Genomic DNA, 17,762 nt, shown 5'->3' on the forward strand with positions numbered 1-17,762 from the left:
GGGGGGGGTTCTCTGGTGAATGGAAATAGTACTTTTATAATTATGTATCTACCTGAGAAGTTTTACAATGTTCTATTTTGTAGGAGAATTCTTGTAGATACTGGAGAAGTTGACAACAAGGAATACCTAGATTTGGTGAAGTCATCACTGGAACAACAGAATGTTGAACTGCAAGAGATCATCCTCACCCACTGGCACCACGACCATGTCGGAGGGGTTGATGGAATCTGCCGCTTATTTGGACAAAGTGAGAATAGTTGTTTTCGGAATGTTGCTTTGTACAGGGCATGAACCTCTTAAACTTTATTTACTGAACTATCAAATTCGAAAGAAGGCTCTCATATAGAAATCAGCGTGGGTGGTTGGCAGGTGTTCTGGTGTCGTTTGCTCCTTCTTTCCTATCAAACATCTGTCGTCCTTCTCTCCACTCCTTTTTTGTGTATGTTACTCTCTTGTAACACATAATCTATTCTTCGGCCCTTATATGTCCTTATTGTGTTGCAAGTGCAGTAAAACTCTTACTAAAACTTTTTTTAAAATTGAAATCAGCATATCATGTAGTAGCATCTGTTGTATTTGACCTAGTTTGAGTCTGCTATTTTGGATTTAAATTATCAAGTAATTTTTCTTTGCTTTTATAAGGCACTGATATCAAGTTCTTTCTTGGGGATGATAAGCTATAATTTTTATTGTTAAAGCTTTCTTTATGGTTATTATTTTGTTGGTGTTGTTTAATTTCTAGTCCTTAAACACAGCATTTGTAGGAAAATCCCAAAGCCATAGATGAATGCTGTCATTCCCATTATTTTTTTTATCATTTAATCATACCTTTGTCTTGCATAATTTGATTGAAGTATGTTCACATTGGGTTTGGTGTTAGCTTATGACATAGATCTAGATTGGCTTATGTTATCTTAAGACGATTTTTTTATTATCAAAAAGATAATTTTTTAAAAGTTTGAGTTGACTGCTGCTGTTTTAGGGCAATGGCGTCTTGATCACATCAGATGTTGAAGCATCGGAAGATTATAACAGAGAGTGCAGTTGAATCGTTTTAAGAGCTAGAGTAGTTTCTGATGGTAATGTGATATAGATCTAGGACTGTTCAGCTCTGATAAATACGTGTACATAGATATTTACAGAATTAGATTCAATTCACATTTTATTTGCATCGTCTGTGTATAATAAGTTTTATTCAACAAAGACAGGATGTATATATATTCATGATTCCTATTATCTCCACTTCTGTATGCAATTTTGTTTGATTCGGTGTATGACATGACGATGTTCCTGTACATCCAGGGCCTGGAACTCTGGGTTATATAAACTCTGTGTCAGACTGAAAAACTAACCATCCTAAAAATTCAGGAAAATGTGCACTAAATTCTGTGTCTAAAGAGTTAATTGATAATGTTATTATGGACATCAATTGTATACACTGCCCACAGTTGGTATCATAGTTTTTGTTGTTGTTTAATTTAATAGCAGGTTGATTGAAGACTTTTTTGACATCTTAAAAAAAGGGACAAGAAACGATCTTACAGGATTAAAATTTTTATATACTTTACCGTTACTAATTTTTCTATTCTCAGAGTTCAGGACATCAAAGCTGAAGCGTCTGTCAATGGCAGACATGAAGCTTTCGGAGACATCGTATACCTTCATCTCAGACAAGCAAGTCTTCAAGACAGAAGGAGCTACACTACAGTAAGTAAAGCTGTTTCTGCATCCACTCCGGACATTGGGTATTGTCTTGTTAGTTAGACAACACGACAGTATGTTTATCATATTTTCCAGTTTTGAACCTAAAATTCTCATCAGTAGTAATATCACTACAAGTTACAAGGGCATTGCAGTGTCCATTAATTGGAAGGTATTACTTTAACACCCTACTTCTGCCCTTTCTTTTAATTTTATTTGATATACTGTAGTCTCCACCTCTAAGATCCCACTGCTTATGGTCCCGGTTCGCATAAGATCCCGCTGCTTTGGAAAAACAGTATTTTTTTTTAAAGCCCCCCCCCCCCCCAAAAAAAAAGTGCAGGTCTTTAAGCGTTTGGATGACCTAAATGTCCGTCGTCAAAGAGTTAATTTACTGTCTCTATTTTTTAGAAAGGTCCACCCCCCTTCCCCAAACACACTAACACAAAAAAAGAAAAGCTGACTTCTTAAAAGAACTTTTAGTGCCCAGGAGTCATGTCAGTTCATTTTAAAGTAAGGGGAGATCATTGTACAGACTTAGGGCCTGACCATGAGTTACGGTGGATTCTTCCCCCTGGCCATTCGACTAAGTTCCCGGTTCACCTAAGATCCCATATTTTCCTTGCTCCTGAGCACCGGGATCTTAGGCGGAGACAACTGTATTTCTCCCTTACTGAGTTTTTATTTTCTTAGTTTGATGTTTTGCAGTACACTTGCTTCATAGACTTAACAGACAAACAGGGAATTTCAGGATTGGAATCAGGGTAGTGGCTAAATTTTCTTATCCTTCCCTAGATGAAAAGTCTGCTCTTTTCAGCTTTTGTGATAAACCGCTGTATGCCTCATATGGGGGGTTAGAAGGTCTGAACCAACATTAGATTTTTTCCTCATGCAGAGTTCATCATGGCCCGGGCCACTCGGAAGATCACATCGTACTTAAGCTGGAGGAAGAGGAGGCTGTTTTTTCAGGGGACACAATCCTCGGAGGATCTACCGCTGTAAGTCGACACTTTGTTCATGTTACTGTTGTGAGTAGGTCCACTGTGCAGGGTGCGGTGGCTGAGCGGTTAATTAAAAACGGAGGCCGAAGTTTACTGTTTTCCTTAGCTTGGGTATCCTTGGGAACAGCAAACTTTACTTTTTTTTGGTGCCTTTGAATGACGTTTATCTGTAAAATCTACACGGAAGTGTGTGTTTTTAAATATAAAAGGTGTTGAGCCAAAAATTAAAATTCATCAACAAGTGGAAAAATACGGGTTTCTTTGGTTTCATAGCTTTGGTGAGTGCCTGATTCCACCACGATGCCTCACCTACAGTCTTTATTTGTACAGGCTGTTGATTTTGAGGTCAGTTCAGCAGTCACCCTGTGCTCAAATCCACATTCAATACTGATTGACCGGTGCCTTGAACAACAGTCTATAAATGTTTTGTCAACATTGTTCACCTTCACATATGCTCACCCAAACGCACATCCAAACACACATCCAAACACACACACACACACTCACTCTCACACACACACACACAAACGCGCACACACATAAACGCGCATACACACACACATACACTCACACACATTCTTAAAATATAATTGTGTCGCGACAGGGTGAAATCAGAAACTCATCAATTTTTGTGCATATGGAGTTATTGGTATAATCTTAAAGCTTGTTCATTTGTCTTGCTTGTTATTTAACACTGTGTTTGTATGGTGATTAAACACTGCAATCTCAAGGTATCTGTTTGTTTGTAAGCTGCAGTAATACTGCTATCTCAACATATCGGTTTCTTTATGTACATAAAACGTTATCTCAACTTGTTTTTTGGCAGGTGATTGAGGACCTCCAGGAGTACATGAAGACTCTCCATCAGCTCCTGGACCTTGACCCTAAGGTCATCTACCCCGGTCATGGCCCTGTGGTGGCTAAGCCAAAAGAAGTTCTGGCATACTACATCAAGCATCGGCACGACAGAGAGCAGCAGATTGTTCAGTATTTGAAGGACAACAGAGGGAAACCGTCAACAGCGATGGATATTGTCAAAGTGGTGTACAAGGTAAACATATTGCTCACTTAAGATAAGATGAGATGAGATGAGATAATATAAGATAAGACGTAATTGTCCCAGAGGGAAATTTTCCTTGGCTGTACAGGGCCGTAAAGACACATACAGGTATACGTAAATTTAACTTATATATTACTCTCATTAAAATTCTGTATGAAAAGAAAAGTAAAGCTGACAGTAATGTACATATAACTTCAGATGCATCATTAGTAGTCCTATTTACAGAAAAATATAACTGCACATTAATATGACACAGGCTAGCTGCACATTACACAAAACCATAAATGAAAAATTGATATGCAATTGAATATATTATATACATGTATTGTGCATTATTACGTAATTTAAGTGTCATTAGCCTTCCATTGTCCAAATTTGTCGAATGTAGAGATTTCTTTGAGCTTTAGAATAAGATATTTAGCCTATGTTTCTTATATTTTTATGAAACCATTCAACTTTGACAAGCCGAAGAGATAACACTTGTTTATCTCGTCTTAAAGTCTGATTTTTAAAACCCATGAAATACTTTCGAGGTAAATGCCATGAGGCTAATTTTTTTCTCTTTCATCATTCGTTTGTACAAGACAAAATAATATCTTATTCTTTAAAGGAACTATAAACTTACGACAATATTTGATGCGTCTTATCTTGTACATAACTACGATAACACATCTCGAGTTTAAAAAAATACAAAATATCATTTTATTTTTATTTTCCTTTTCTGGTTCTGAATGTTTGTTACTGTGTATGCAGCTGGATCTGGCTACAAAACTTAGGTTTTACCATGCTATTCTTATTTGTCTTACCTGTTATATATATATATATATATATATATATAAATGAGTTAGAATACATTTCAACAACAGATTCCATCGTACCTCTGAAACTGTTTGACTACTTGCTCTGGCGTTTGATAAATATATATGCCTATGATAGATTAGGTGTGCGTACATGAACAGAGATTCATGAAAATGGATCTACGTTTATTTCTAGCCTCCTTGACCGGTATGAGACCCCTCACCTTTTAGCAATGGCTCTTTGATATATATGGCTTCTTTTTTTTTCTCCTAGTTTAGTGTTCCTCACCATAGTTCACCTGCCTCAGCTAAAAATGAGTCTTGCTCCTTCTGGATTTTGGGTTGCCCAGATATATCAGTAATCCATGATGTATAAGAATGAGGCACTTTGCTATAAGACGCAAGCACTGCACATTGCTATGCTGAAAACCTCTGCTCCCCAAGAAAAAATGTAAATACATAAATAGATGAATTAATTAACTTGAATTTCATTATAGTGTATTGTTGCATTTTTCCTTCTGTGTCTGTCTCTCAGGGCGTTCCAGAAAATGTACACCTGATGGCGGCCAACAACGTCACTCTTCACCTAAAGAAGTTACAGAAGGAAAATGTGACGGGTGAGTTCTGTTTTGGGAGCCGGTCGTGACACAAATACTGACCATTATGCTCCGCCATTTCTCACTCTCTTTGACAGTCAGGCTTTACTATTTTTTTACAAACTCTGATGTCCGTGCTCTGTTATTTCTCTCAATAACTGACTCTTATTGTCCGCCATTTCTTTATCTTTTTTCTTTCAACAAAAGATTATTTTTCTTAAGTTCTATATTATTGAGGCTTGCTTCATTTCAATTGAATGACATAAAATTGAAAGGTTATTTTGAGAACAGAGCTTTTTGCTCAGGGGTAAGTATAAAGAAAATGGAGGAATGAAAGCAGAGATCGATGCACTGAAAGTAAATATTTCTTCCTACGCTCATGCAGAGATGGCGCTCTAAAAGTTAATACCACATCAGCTGTCACGTGAATATCGTCGTCGGTGTGACAAACAATCCACTTAAGTCCATCTGGGTACTTTTAACACCACAGACAAAAAACTAGTTTTTGTTGTGTTGTTCCTATCAGGAATCATGAAAAGCTAGAAAATTGTAAACCTTGACCATGGCATTATACTGCATTTGGTGATGATGAAAGGTGCATCTTTGATTGAACTCTGGGAGTTGGGAGAGTAAAAATTAAAAATTCTCAAAATGGGGACTAAAGCAGGGGGCTTTCGACTGCGACGATATAAATCTTTGTGCGGCTCTTCAGTAAATGGTGTCGCACCTTGAGCAGATATGTGGTGGTCCTGTTTGCTCAACTTGTTTCCATTTTGTATCTCTGGTCCTCACAGTCGTTGTCATGCTCATTTTTGGGGGGCTGGGTTGAGAGTTCGTTTTTGGAAAAATAATATAGCGTAAAGTCACAGTAAAGTGCATAGAGCTTGCTGTTGAGTGGGAGTATGCGCTATTCAAGTGCTATTTATTATTATTGGAATGGATTAAGTAAATTCTCTAGATTAGTGGTAGGTAGAATAGAAAGGAGAAATGATGGAATCGTTCTGGTCAAGAGGATCATATTACGTATATAGTGAGCGTTCTGGGTATGGCCAGGAAAGTTGAGAAAATTCTGCTTTAAATTAAATTTGCTTTAGTCTTTTGATTGTTAGATATTTTCTGACACATCAGCGGAGGATAGATCGCTCTTACTTACACATTGTTATTTGTTTGGTTGTGTGTTTACTCGGGTGAATATTTGAGGTTGACACAAGAGATGGTCCTGTCGGTGGTGGTATCAAACTGTGGTGATGATTTTAGAAACCAAAGACTTACTTTAATTTTGAAAAGTTATGATTATAATTTCGCAGAGGAAAGTCTCCTGACAATCACTTTTCTCAGCCTAGTGCTATAACTGTTCAGAGCTCTGCTTCAGTTTTGATGTAAATGTATGTGCCAGCTGATAAACTTACTTATACTTTATTTTGCTGATAGTCTTGACATTAATGGGGTTTTTTTTTTAATAGTTTTACTTACTGATAAACTCTACCCTTCTCCCTCCGAGACCTAACATAGACAACACACTCTATGGAACATTACAGCAACTGCAGCAGACCTGCACTTATCACTACATGGCATTGGACAGAAGGGCGAGAGCCCCGCTGTTGCTGGATCGATAACAACAACCATAACAACTGATAAACTCATTAAAAGTTTTACTTACTGATTAATTTACTTATAGTTTTTACTTACTGACAAACTTATTAATAGTTTTACTTACTGATAAACATACTTTTAGTTTTACTTCCTGATAAATTTACTTATAGTTTTTACTTACTGACAACCTTATTTATTGTTTCGCTTACTGACTGTTTTCCCCGAATCTATTTGTATCTTACCTGAGTTGACTTTGATTTGTTGGGTTTTTTTGTTTCAGTCTCAGAAGATGACAAGATTTGGAGGTTGGCATCTGAGAGTCGAATGTAATTTTACCTAGTTCTGTTGATTGCTACAAACTGAGATCTGATGTTATCAAATGCACTGAATAACAAGCTACCCCAGAGGCCTATGATTATTTATCTAGAGTCTATTCATAAATACGTGCCCAACCTTGAACAGCAATATGTCACTAACTGTTTGGCTGAATTTGCTGACTTTTTGCACTGCATAAAAAATTTATGTTACTGAGCTAAAGATTTTGTACAATTGAATATGTACAAAATGACATAGTTTGCAATTTACAGTAGCGCTTCTTTATGACTATATTAAGCAGTGAAGTTATATGTATGTGAATTATTTATAACTCACAGTATAGAAAGTTAAAGCCATTAATTGGTGTAGGCTTTTTTGCATACTCTAGGAGCACCAGTTTTAAAGTACTTTTTGGAATTTTCAAAATGCTGATAGCTTTAGATTTGACATGTGTTGTTTATTTTGGGGACTTTTTTTTTTTGCTGTTCGAGGTCATTTCTTTTGCATGCAATGTTTACATTTTGTTTTTGAGGACAATCAGCAAGATTAACACATGTAGAATGATTTTACATTGTATGGCTGTTATCAAGACAATGTGCCCTCAACTGCGTCTGAGTGTGCCTCTTTGATACTGAGTTGCTTTATGTAGATTTTGAGCCATAGTTACTAAAAAAAGTGTGGTGAAAGCCTCGTGTTCATTTTATAAACTGTTGACGGCTGAGAAGATCAGCTGACAGTGAAATTTGCAGCCACTGAAGGAATCCCATTTTTTTAGGGGAAAAACTGATTGAGATCAGTGAAGTATCTTCTATTCGTTGAATATGTCAATGAGCAAACTTAGATTCACGGAAGTTAGCTTGCAGAGCAAAAGCCTCCTGGAAAAAAAGGAGGGTTGACACCACTTATCAGTTCAAAATTTTGAAAGACTATTCAAAATTTGTCTCAAAGCCAAGAAATGCGTGTCATAAAAACACGAACTATTGAAAATACTGATCCAATCACCCTCAAAAAATCAAAATATTCTCTTTATTGATTGAAAAGTAAATTTCACTAGTGTTATCTTGTTTTCCTGTGATAAATCCGGTTTTGATAACTGTCTGTCTGTGTTATTTCAAAATAACGGTATTTAGAGGCCTCTGTTGGAGAGTTCCTCTGTTATTCTCATCCGGTGTCTAAGTGAAATGGTATTCTCTGCAATAAGATATCATCAGTGTATTTTTGTCTGTCTGAATGTGGAACACATACAGATGTTTTTGCTGCTTTTATACTTCCAATTCCATAGCGACAGTTCGGTGTTTAAGGCTCTGATGTACCTTGTTTAAAAAAGTGACATATGACGGAGTCTTACACGGAGCAGTCGATGTCACGCCGTATCTGGTGCTCATGTATAAAATTTATACAAATTTTATACTGTGAAACTTGTCTAAGATGGCCACCCATCGCCTGGGAGAAAAGTGACCGTCTTAGATGGTGGACGTCTTACACAGTGTCAGTATAATGGAAAAAACGCTCAAGGGGGGGGGGAGATAGGAAGTGACCACTTGCACAAGTGATTGTCTTGTACATCTAGGTGGCCATTAGAGCAGGTTCAGCTGTACAGTTGAACCCACACTAAGGACCACCTGCCTAACAATCACCAGTACAGATGACCGTTTTCCCTCCCTTGCAATTTTACTATATGGTCCATTACCAAAAACTCTGCCACTTTGGGTGCCTTAGCCATTTCCATGATTTGGTGTGTCATGATACCAAGGAAATCGGTCATTATTTAACTTAAGGGAGAAATGACACATCTAAGAGGAGGTGCCTCGAGAAAATGAAAATTTCGTTATCAATGCTAAAAAATCATAATCAATGCAAAAAAAAATAGATGAAAATAGATCCATAAATCCAGGCACGACAAGGAGGGTCCAGGGGAATCCTCATACTCAGATAAATTACCGTCATTTGACACTGTCTTTTTTTAACACTAGATATTCTCATCAAAATAATCTGTGATTGCGAGCAGACTCAGAATTTGCTTGTTCCACACAGTCATTTAACCCACGTTAATTTTGTTATCTTTCTTACAGTTTTCTTGGTATACATCTCGGTGTTCTTTTTGAGGCCATGTTTTTTTAACTTGTGAAACATTATTTGAATGGTTGTTTACCATGGGGATTTAAAAAATCATGCATTTGATTTGAGTTTCCCAGCTCATTTTTTTACTTGCAATATTTCTAAAAGCGGCTTTGCCTCCACCGAACCTTAGCGTTGAAAGGGGTGTCAAACCTATACGATGACCACTAAGAAGAATGAAAGCCTTCTCCTGTGAACTTGGTGACGTCAGTAGCCTAATCTGTAATTGGGAGATTGCGGGTTTGGAGGTTCGAGCCACAGTTAGGTCCGATATTGTGTCCTTGGGAAGGGCACTTTACACAAATTTCTTATTACTATTAGTATTTGGCTAGGTTCTTTTGGAGATGGGACGTTAAACTCAGAATCCCCACCTCTTAAATAACCTGACAGTTTTATTGGGGCATCAAACCTATACCAGTGCATTTTTTCTTGTCAACTTGACTTTACACTGATTTCATTGCCTTCTTTTAGAAAAATTTTGGATGTTAATTATGTACAGTATAAATAGTCCTTATGTTTCATGTATGCATATTCTCTTGTTAGAGCCAAGGCTCACTTTCACTTTCTAACTCTGATATTTTGTTACAGTTACAGTGTAGTAAGTGTAAGTGATGTGTTCACCCGGTGAGTGACTGTTGTAGTCAGTGCTTGGGTATCTTTCACAGGATCTAGTCTCCTTATATTTGAAGTATAACATTCTGGTTAGGAATTTTTTCAAGAATTTGTTTAGAAAGAAAGAGGATAGGGTATCCTATGTGTGTCCTTATTCCGTTGCCTTTTTAACAAGGTTTTAGAGTTCCGGCGAAGGATGAGAATGAGAGTTTGAAAGTGAAATGCTCAGTTAGGAGTGGTTGAATAAGATTGATAATCAGAAATTCACTAAGATAATTTTTTTGTCATGTTGGTGGTCAAGTTAATCAGACTGCCATGTATACTGTTGAATAAATCCGTTGAACCAGTGTTTCTTGTCCAAGTTATTGTTATCTTGTTCAAAAAATGAAATTATGTCAGGAATTTTTCTTTTTTTCTTTCTCCTCCTCTATTCTTTTAATCTGCTCTTGAGTTTGCTGACTGAATGAAATTCTACACTGAATGTTCTTTTCTTTTTTCCTGCTCCTCTTCCTCTTCCTCTGAGACAACAGGAATTCCATCAGTCTGGTTGTCCTCACAAAGTTCTGCTGCATGTCCCTGCTCGTGGAAGTGCTGTACTCTTTCCAACTCACAAGTTCCCAAAGGGGGGATTTTAGCATGTTCTTATGCACAGTGGAATTGTAAATGGGCTGATTTATCAATGTCATGCCCATACTGTGCCGGAACAACATAGGGGGTATTGTTGATTTTTCTTTCCTTATCCTTACTATCGTCATTTTCCCTCTACTTCTTTTGTATGTTTGTCACTCTTTTGTGACCTGCTATTTTGGGGTGCCTTGATAGTCGAAGGAGACTTTGTGGTGTTGAGGCTTGAGAGGTAAGCAGTTGTGGGCGCCGTAAAACCTTACAAAAACAATAAAACAAACTCACAAGTTACATTCTCCACCAGCAATGGCTGCTCATTTGTTCAACAGACTGTTGACTTAGCAGTCTCCTTGTGTTCAGAGTGATTTTTTGTTTTAGTAGAGGTTTTACGTCGCTCGCTACTGCATAAGGTCTTATGAGCGCCAGAAGATTAGGTGTTACAAGGAAGTAACGAAATAAAAAAGGGAGGGGAGGTAAAGACGATAGGTGTTTGATAGGAAAGAAGGAAGAAGGAGCAGCGTTTAGATTGATTATTAATTTTGTGCATAATGGAAGTAAAAATAACTTTGGACTGCTGGTGCTTGCTTTAAAAAAACTCAATGAAAAATCAGAAGTGTGGTCATTACGGTGCTGACTGGCTGTAAACTACAACTCAACGTCTTTAGGTTCACCATTGTTCACAATGTACTTCTCATTATATTTGGGATCATAGGCGTACTAATAACAGTATTTTAGTTTTAGTAGAGGTTTTAAAGGCGCTCGCAACTGCATAAGGTCATAGGAGCGCCAGAAGATTAGAGGTGTTACAAGAGAGTAGCAAACACAAAAAAGGAGGGGAGATAAAGACGATAGATGTGTGATAGGAAAGAAGGAGCAAACAACACCAGAGCACCCACCAACAGTATTTTGGAGCAGGGAAAATGAAAGACCAAGGCAAGAGAAGTATGACCTATCGCTGGCTATGCTATTCTCAGTCAAGGACCAGCCAGCAATATAACAGACACCAGACAGAAGTGAAGAACATCAAGGTGCTAACCGACAGCATATTGAAATGAAAACAATTTCCTTGCATTGCACCCGACACCACTGACACATCTACCACAACTACCAGTAACTGTGCCTGACACCATCCATGTACTTCAACCAGTAATTTCTTCGGAAAGCTGATAGGACTCTAGGGCCTCTTTGGCCTGATTTCTTAACCAACGGGAAAAAAAAAGTTACAAAAGCATAAAATGAACAAGAGCAATTTTCATCAACAATGAAGTAGTTTATTTGTACTTCACAATACATTTAATAGAATAGTCAATATAAATCAAAAGCATCAAAATAACAAAATGATTATGTTCATGAGCTTTGGAGATGACAAACGTCAGCACAGTACATGTATACACAAAACGCCCTCTATTACTACCCCACGACAACGGGTGGGAAATGTGGGCAAATGCCTGCCCGTTTTACTCGCTTTCTCAAACAATCAAGCTGTGCTTACATGGCAAATTTCCACAACATGAAATACTGACCCAGTCACAACACAAATTAAAAATGCTTCTACCTGCTGCAAGACATTGCTGTGGGCAGAATCCATTCACATTTGGTCTGAATTATAACTATAACTTTCAGATTCAAATGTAAAACAAAAAACTACTCTAAGTTTCGTCCCTGAAAACTTGGGTATTCTGATTCGATTACATCAGTACCGATAACGAAAGACTATACCTGCTACATACATTGTATTTGTGTGGAAAACCCTACATGAGCAGTACAACAAGAGCACGGAGCACATCAACCACCAGGGGACTGGAATACAAAACGTCAATCACGAGAGATCACTTCATACCCAGGCTAAAGACTTATTGAACACCCATCACCTAAACTGACTGGAAGCACACAGATGTTTCCACCTACCTCACCACCTGTCATCATTCCAATAAATAACACCCCCACACACTCCCACCAGTCCTACCTACACACAGTCTTCATCTACAAACTTTTGTCCAACTAACCACAGGGCAGTGCAGCAAAACACAAGACAAAACTCAGAAGGTGGGAGAAAAGAACGTAACTTTTTCTTACCCATAATAAGAGAGCAAAAACGGGCATCAAATTGAACACAATCGTATTTGAGTGTAAAATAACAAAATGTAAGAAAATAGATAAAACAACAACGTAAATGTGATTATGTCCGGTAGTCTAGAATGATTTTCATAAGACAACAAAATGCTCCAAACATGTCAGATAAAGGCATACAGGGCTACAAAGGCATATTGTGGTGAGGTGATACAGCAGGGACACAGGCTTTGCAGGAACAGACAGATGCTTTTACGCTTGGCAAGAAGAAATACGCTAAACATCAAAACCTGCATGCAATACTTATTTAGTAAATTTTAAAAAAACATGTCATCTATAATTTTGACACAACAAAATCTGAGGCAAAAACCGGCGGGGATATTTGACAAGCTTAATAATACGGAGTGTCCATTGGGGAATTGACAAACCGATCACCCGACTCGTCGCCTGAAAACAAACAAGTTTTTTTTAAGGTGGCGAGTCAGGCGATCAGTCTGTACTACAATAGCCGCATTGCGCCCTCAATCTGGCTAGCGAACCAAACCAAACCGATCGTGCCAATGGGCTCTGGGTATTACATTACTAGCAGTCAGCTTACTGGCCTCCATCAGAGAATCTTGCTCTGCTATGACTACAAATGCCTTCAACTGGTAAAATGCTTTTGACTAACGTTCTACTACTATAGATATATTTTTGAGACTTGATCTTGACAATCTCCACTCCGTATTCGTGAACCGGGACAGGAAAGAACATACAAACTACATGTCCCCTTGGCATTTCACTGGGTCACTTTCTTTTACTGCTAAGCTAGAATACTTTTTGCTGAAATTGCAAAAAAAATACATTACTGTGGGATCAGTAATCAAGCTTAATCAAGCTATTTCTGCCTTTTTCCTAAACAAAAGACCTCCTGTACGCTTGGAACTCTGAAGCATACATGCAAAAAATCAAAATTTCCCAGCAGCAAAGATTAATAAGCCCCAACAACAACAAATGTAAGGTCTCACACAACACCACTGGCTTTCAAAGAATCCCCCAACTGCTCCTCACCCGCACTACACCCAGCGTGGGGAGACATTTCATAAAGCAAAATGATAAAATGGTCAGTGGAGACAACAACAACCAATTGAAACACTGCAGCTTAGAGAAGTAAAGGGCAGACACTGTGCATGTTCCACCAACATACATATTTATGTAGCTTTCCTGAGGTCAATTATTTAAATCAAAGATTTTTCCAGTCTTTGGTACTTCATTTCACTGAAATGAGCCTACAGCTAAAAGAATCACATGGGGCCATTGAGGCTAAAAATATATTTTTTTCTTTAAATGGAGGTGGAAAAAAGACAAAACAAGAGTTAAGTCGAATATTGCAACAAGTCAGCAAAAAAATAATAATTAAAAAATAAAAGAGAAGAGAACAAGAAACAACACAGCGCCCATGTCAACAACGCAAAGCCAGTGTCAACAACACTACACAGTGCACATATCAAATGTTTGCACCTGTCATTGTTGAGGACTTTAGAAGCCAGTCTGGACAAGTGCATAGAGACATCAATCTCAAAGAAAATACAAGCAGTCATTGTAGAGGACATCAATCTCTAAGACACATAGTCACAGTGTAGACAGAACAGAACTCTCTAAGACACACTCACACACAGTCTCTGTGTAGAGAGATAACACTCTCTAAGACACACAGTCACAATGTAAAGTGATAATACAAATCTTTAAGACAGTCACAGTGTAGATAGACATCACTCTCTCAGACATAGACAGTCACAGCGCACAGAGACACACAAAAAAAACTCCTCTCGTATTCAACAAAAGAGAATGTGCCCCAGAAATCTATGCTATGCACTGAGGATCTGGCGTTTCACCCAAGAAAAAGTGAATGATGTCAACTGTGGTTATGACAGCGACAGGAAGAGACGTTGACAGGGAGACAAGTAGAAGCAGTGCGAGAATGTCCACGTGTCCAGTAACCTTACACCAACAGGAAGGTACTGAAAAACTGCAGCCACCTCAGTTAAAGCTTTAAGTCATTGCTGCAAGAGTGGAATTATAACATCCGTTTCCACATAAGTAATTTCAGTAAAGTATCTACACTTGAGGAAACCCAAATGCCCATGGGGGAAAAAAAAAAAATTTGGACATGTCCATGTTCCCAGACGGAAGAATCCATTATTACATTAAAGACTTGTACCCTACAATAGACAAAGTTGTGGCTTATAAAAATTGTTTGCAAAAGCCAGAAAATCCTCAGCCTAAAATAGACCCCCCCTCCCCCCCCACACCCCCAAACCTTTTCCTATTCTAATACTGGCAAATCTTGTCATTACAGATTTTGGTAAGAGAGCTGATGAGACTGGCTGGCTATACTATCAAGGAAAATACACGATACACTGCACAAATTTACAGCTGCACACACAGTAACAGGAACTAAATCTGACCCATGGCATGACATTACAATCACACATAATACACAGTAACAGATAGTTCACTGACAATGTATGATTCGATATGCAGAGGCATGCCGGTCACACGGACCAAACCCATCGTTACTGACTACTACACTGTATACACAGCAAAAACAAATAAATAATGGACTTATCTATGGTGGCAATCACAGTCATCTCTTGAGACTATGCCAAACAACCAGCATGATCTTACACAGCAGTTGGACTGAGCACATTTGGATTTTAAATACATGTATCAGAAACTGAACCAACCATAAACTTAACACAAGATGGGAAAAAAATTCAAACTTAGTTCATCAAACAGCATTGCACGCGTCTTCTTTCTGGTACTGATCTGATTTTGAGTTGATTTAAACCCACAGCAGGTCATCACAGGTCAAAGAAAGACCACAGACATCTGAGTCAAGCTCTTGTGTCTGAGCTGGCATCGTTATATATATATATATATAAATATGTTCTCACCAGGACTGTTCGATACACATGTACAAAGTTTGCTTCTGTGCTGTTGTAATGTACCATTATAATCCTGTTGTAATGCTGCAAGTGGCTTAAAAGCACAGCCAAAACAAAATGTCAAAGATATGACACAATAAAAGAAAAGCTCTGTCACCAGATCACCAAAGGCCTCACTGCATTGGCCTTCTGTTTTCCTATTTCATGGCACCATCTTTTTTTTCACTGTGTTCTTACTTCCTTCCAATTTCGATACACTTGGCATTGTTCAGTGTTATTAAATATGACAACATTCATCAGCAGGAATGAACATGTCGGAGGTATAAAGTTTTAAGCTGACACAACTGGATTCACTCTCAAAACCTGTCCACGTTAAGACCTTTTGCTCACCCCTTGCACTTGTACCTTGTACAACACTTATATCCTCTTCCCCCACCCAAATCTTAATACACTCAACAATGACCAGCATTGTCACAAAAATAATAAATGGCCGAGGCCAGTAAGTTCTCAGATTTCAAGAGCCCACACAAAACATGTCCACGGTTGAAACCAACATTATAATGTGAATGCACAGACAGACCAGTAGATATCACTAAAAAGAGGCTGGGCCACCTCATGGTATGTCTCAGATGTTTCCTACCATCACAGTCAGAGCATGACACCAAGTTGGAAATCGGTCAATACACATTGCGCAATGTAATATATAGCAGTTGTAATACACATTACATGGATAAACATTATTCAGCAGAAATCTTTCACTCTTTTGTTTCTGTTATTAGTGTTGGGTCTGATGGTGAAGTAAGGTACACAGCATGTTCTGGGGATTCTTCACAGAGATAATGTGACCACACATTACTTGAAATGAGTGATTTATTCGGTTTATTTAAACTGATTGTCTTGACTATAGTAAACACTCTTGAGACAGATAAATAAACACATGCACACACACCCACACAGATTTTTCAATTTTAACTTGCAGCCATACAAAAAGTAAGGCTGAAATAAAATTTAAAAAACAAGTGGACATCTCATGAAAAACCTCCTGAAAGATCAATACAACCAAAGCGATTTATCTCTACAACTCAGAAAATAAACCCAGAGACTGTTTGCAGATATCTTAACAAACATCATTAACTCCTATTTTTCGTGAATGTCTTAGTAAAACTGAATTCTGAAGACTTCAAATTCAGACAAGAAACCATTAGTATTTCCTGTCGCAGACTAAAGGACGCTAACCCTAACCTGAAATGTGTTAACCCAAACTTCAAATATGATCGATAAGACTCAAAAGAAAAGAGAAAATGGCAATAAGTCAAATTATGGTTTTCATGAAATAGTGCCCATACACATGGAAAATTTCACTAGACATCAAACTGTGAGAAAAGTACTTTTGTTACCTTTGTCCAGTACATACATACATAAATTACTTTTGGCCCCTGCTCTAACTTAAGCACCTCATGAAGGCAGTAGTGCACCGACGCCTACACGCACAGTTGTATTAAATACATTATATTTATGTACACGTCCACTAGCATCATACTTTGAACATTGTGACTCAGTAACTGTTTGGAATGAAAAATTTCAACAATAAATCAAAAGCCCGTGTTTGCTCCGAGTCTGAAATGCCACAGCTGGAAAACATCATAGAGCTGCCAACTGAAGCAAAAATGCTAAACAAATACTACCATTGGTTTTCATCAAACACTCCCAGCTATCTGTCCCGACACAACTTTGGCAGAGATAGCTATGTAAGTACTTCATGGAGGCAACAAATCAAATACATTTCTTGCGCTAAAAATATCAAATGACCAATCCGACTGAAGAGAGTGGACCTTATTTTGTCTGGAAGTGACAATGCTTACGCTTCCTATCAACATTTTGTTTAAAACCTGTCATCCCTTACCATCGTTCCCCACAGCTACACAATCACAGTCTTCATGACTGAAAACTTTCCAGGAATTAAAAGAGACTGCAATTATATGAGAATAGCATAAGAAAGCACCATATGATCAGACCTGTATAAGAAAACAAATTTTAAAGAAATAAGTCTAAAAACTGAAGATATTTCAACAGACAATTACACCTCATCAAATTTTTTTTCTCACTTTTGAAGTTTTCATTTAGATTCATCAAACAGAAACATTTTCATGTTTTAAGCAGTAAACAAACTGTTGGTCAAGTAACAGTTGATAACAAGACAAGAAACACATAAAAATGATAAACAGCTGCATGGGGTACAAGAGCTGCAATAAGCCTGACAGTGTCTTCACCCCATGTAGCAACAGAAACTCACTGCAGCCGTTCAACTGGAAATCTACAACTTCTCTGCCATTGTCATGTAATAACGG

General features: G+C 37.9%; 1 protein-coding gene across 1 annotated transcript in view; it reads left to right on the top strand.

Moving 5' to 3' along the window:
- Nucleotides 1-10,141, top strand: part of LOC101853646 (endoribonuclease LACTB2) — a 12,512-nt gene extending 2,371 nt beyond the window's left edge. Inside the window, exons 2-7 of the mRNA XM_005108764.3 lie at nt 84-247; nt 1,593-1,707; nt 2,597-2,699; nt 3,529-3,753; nt 5,095-5,176; nt 7,029-10,141. Of these exons, the coding sequence (XP_005108821.1) occupies nt 84-247; nt 1,593-1,707; nt 2,597-2,699; nt 3,529-3,753; nt 5,095-5,176; nt 7,029-7,078 (739 nt within the window). The 3' untranslated portion in view covers nt 7,079-10,141. The remainder of the gene's footprint in view (nt 1-83; nt 248-1,592; nt 1,708-2,596; nt 2,700-3,528; nt 3,754-5,094; nt 5,177-7,028) is intronic.
- Nucleotides 10,142-17,762: the final 7,621 nt, after the last annotated feature.

Source organism: Aplysia californica, unplaced genomic scaffold (genome assembly GCF_000002075.1).
Source record: "Aplysia californica isolate F4 #8 unplaced genomic scaffold, AplCal3.0 scaffold00718, whole genome shotgun sequence".
Classification (NCBI taxonomy): domain Eukaryota; kingdom Metazoa; phylum Mollusca; class Gastropoda; order Aplysiida; family Aplysiidae; genus Aplysia; species Aplysia californica.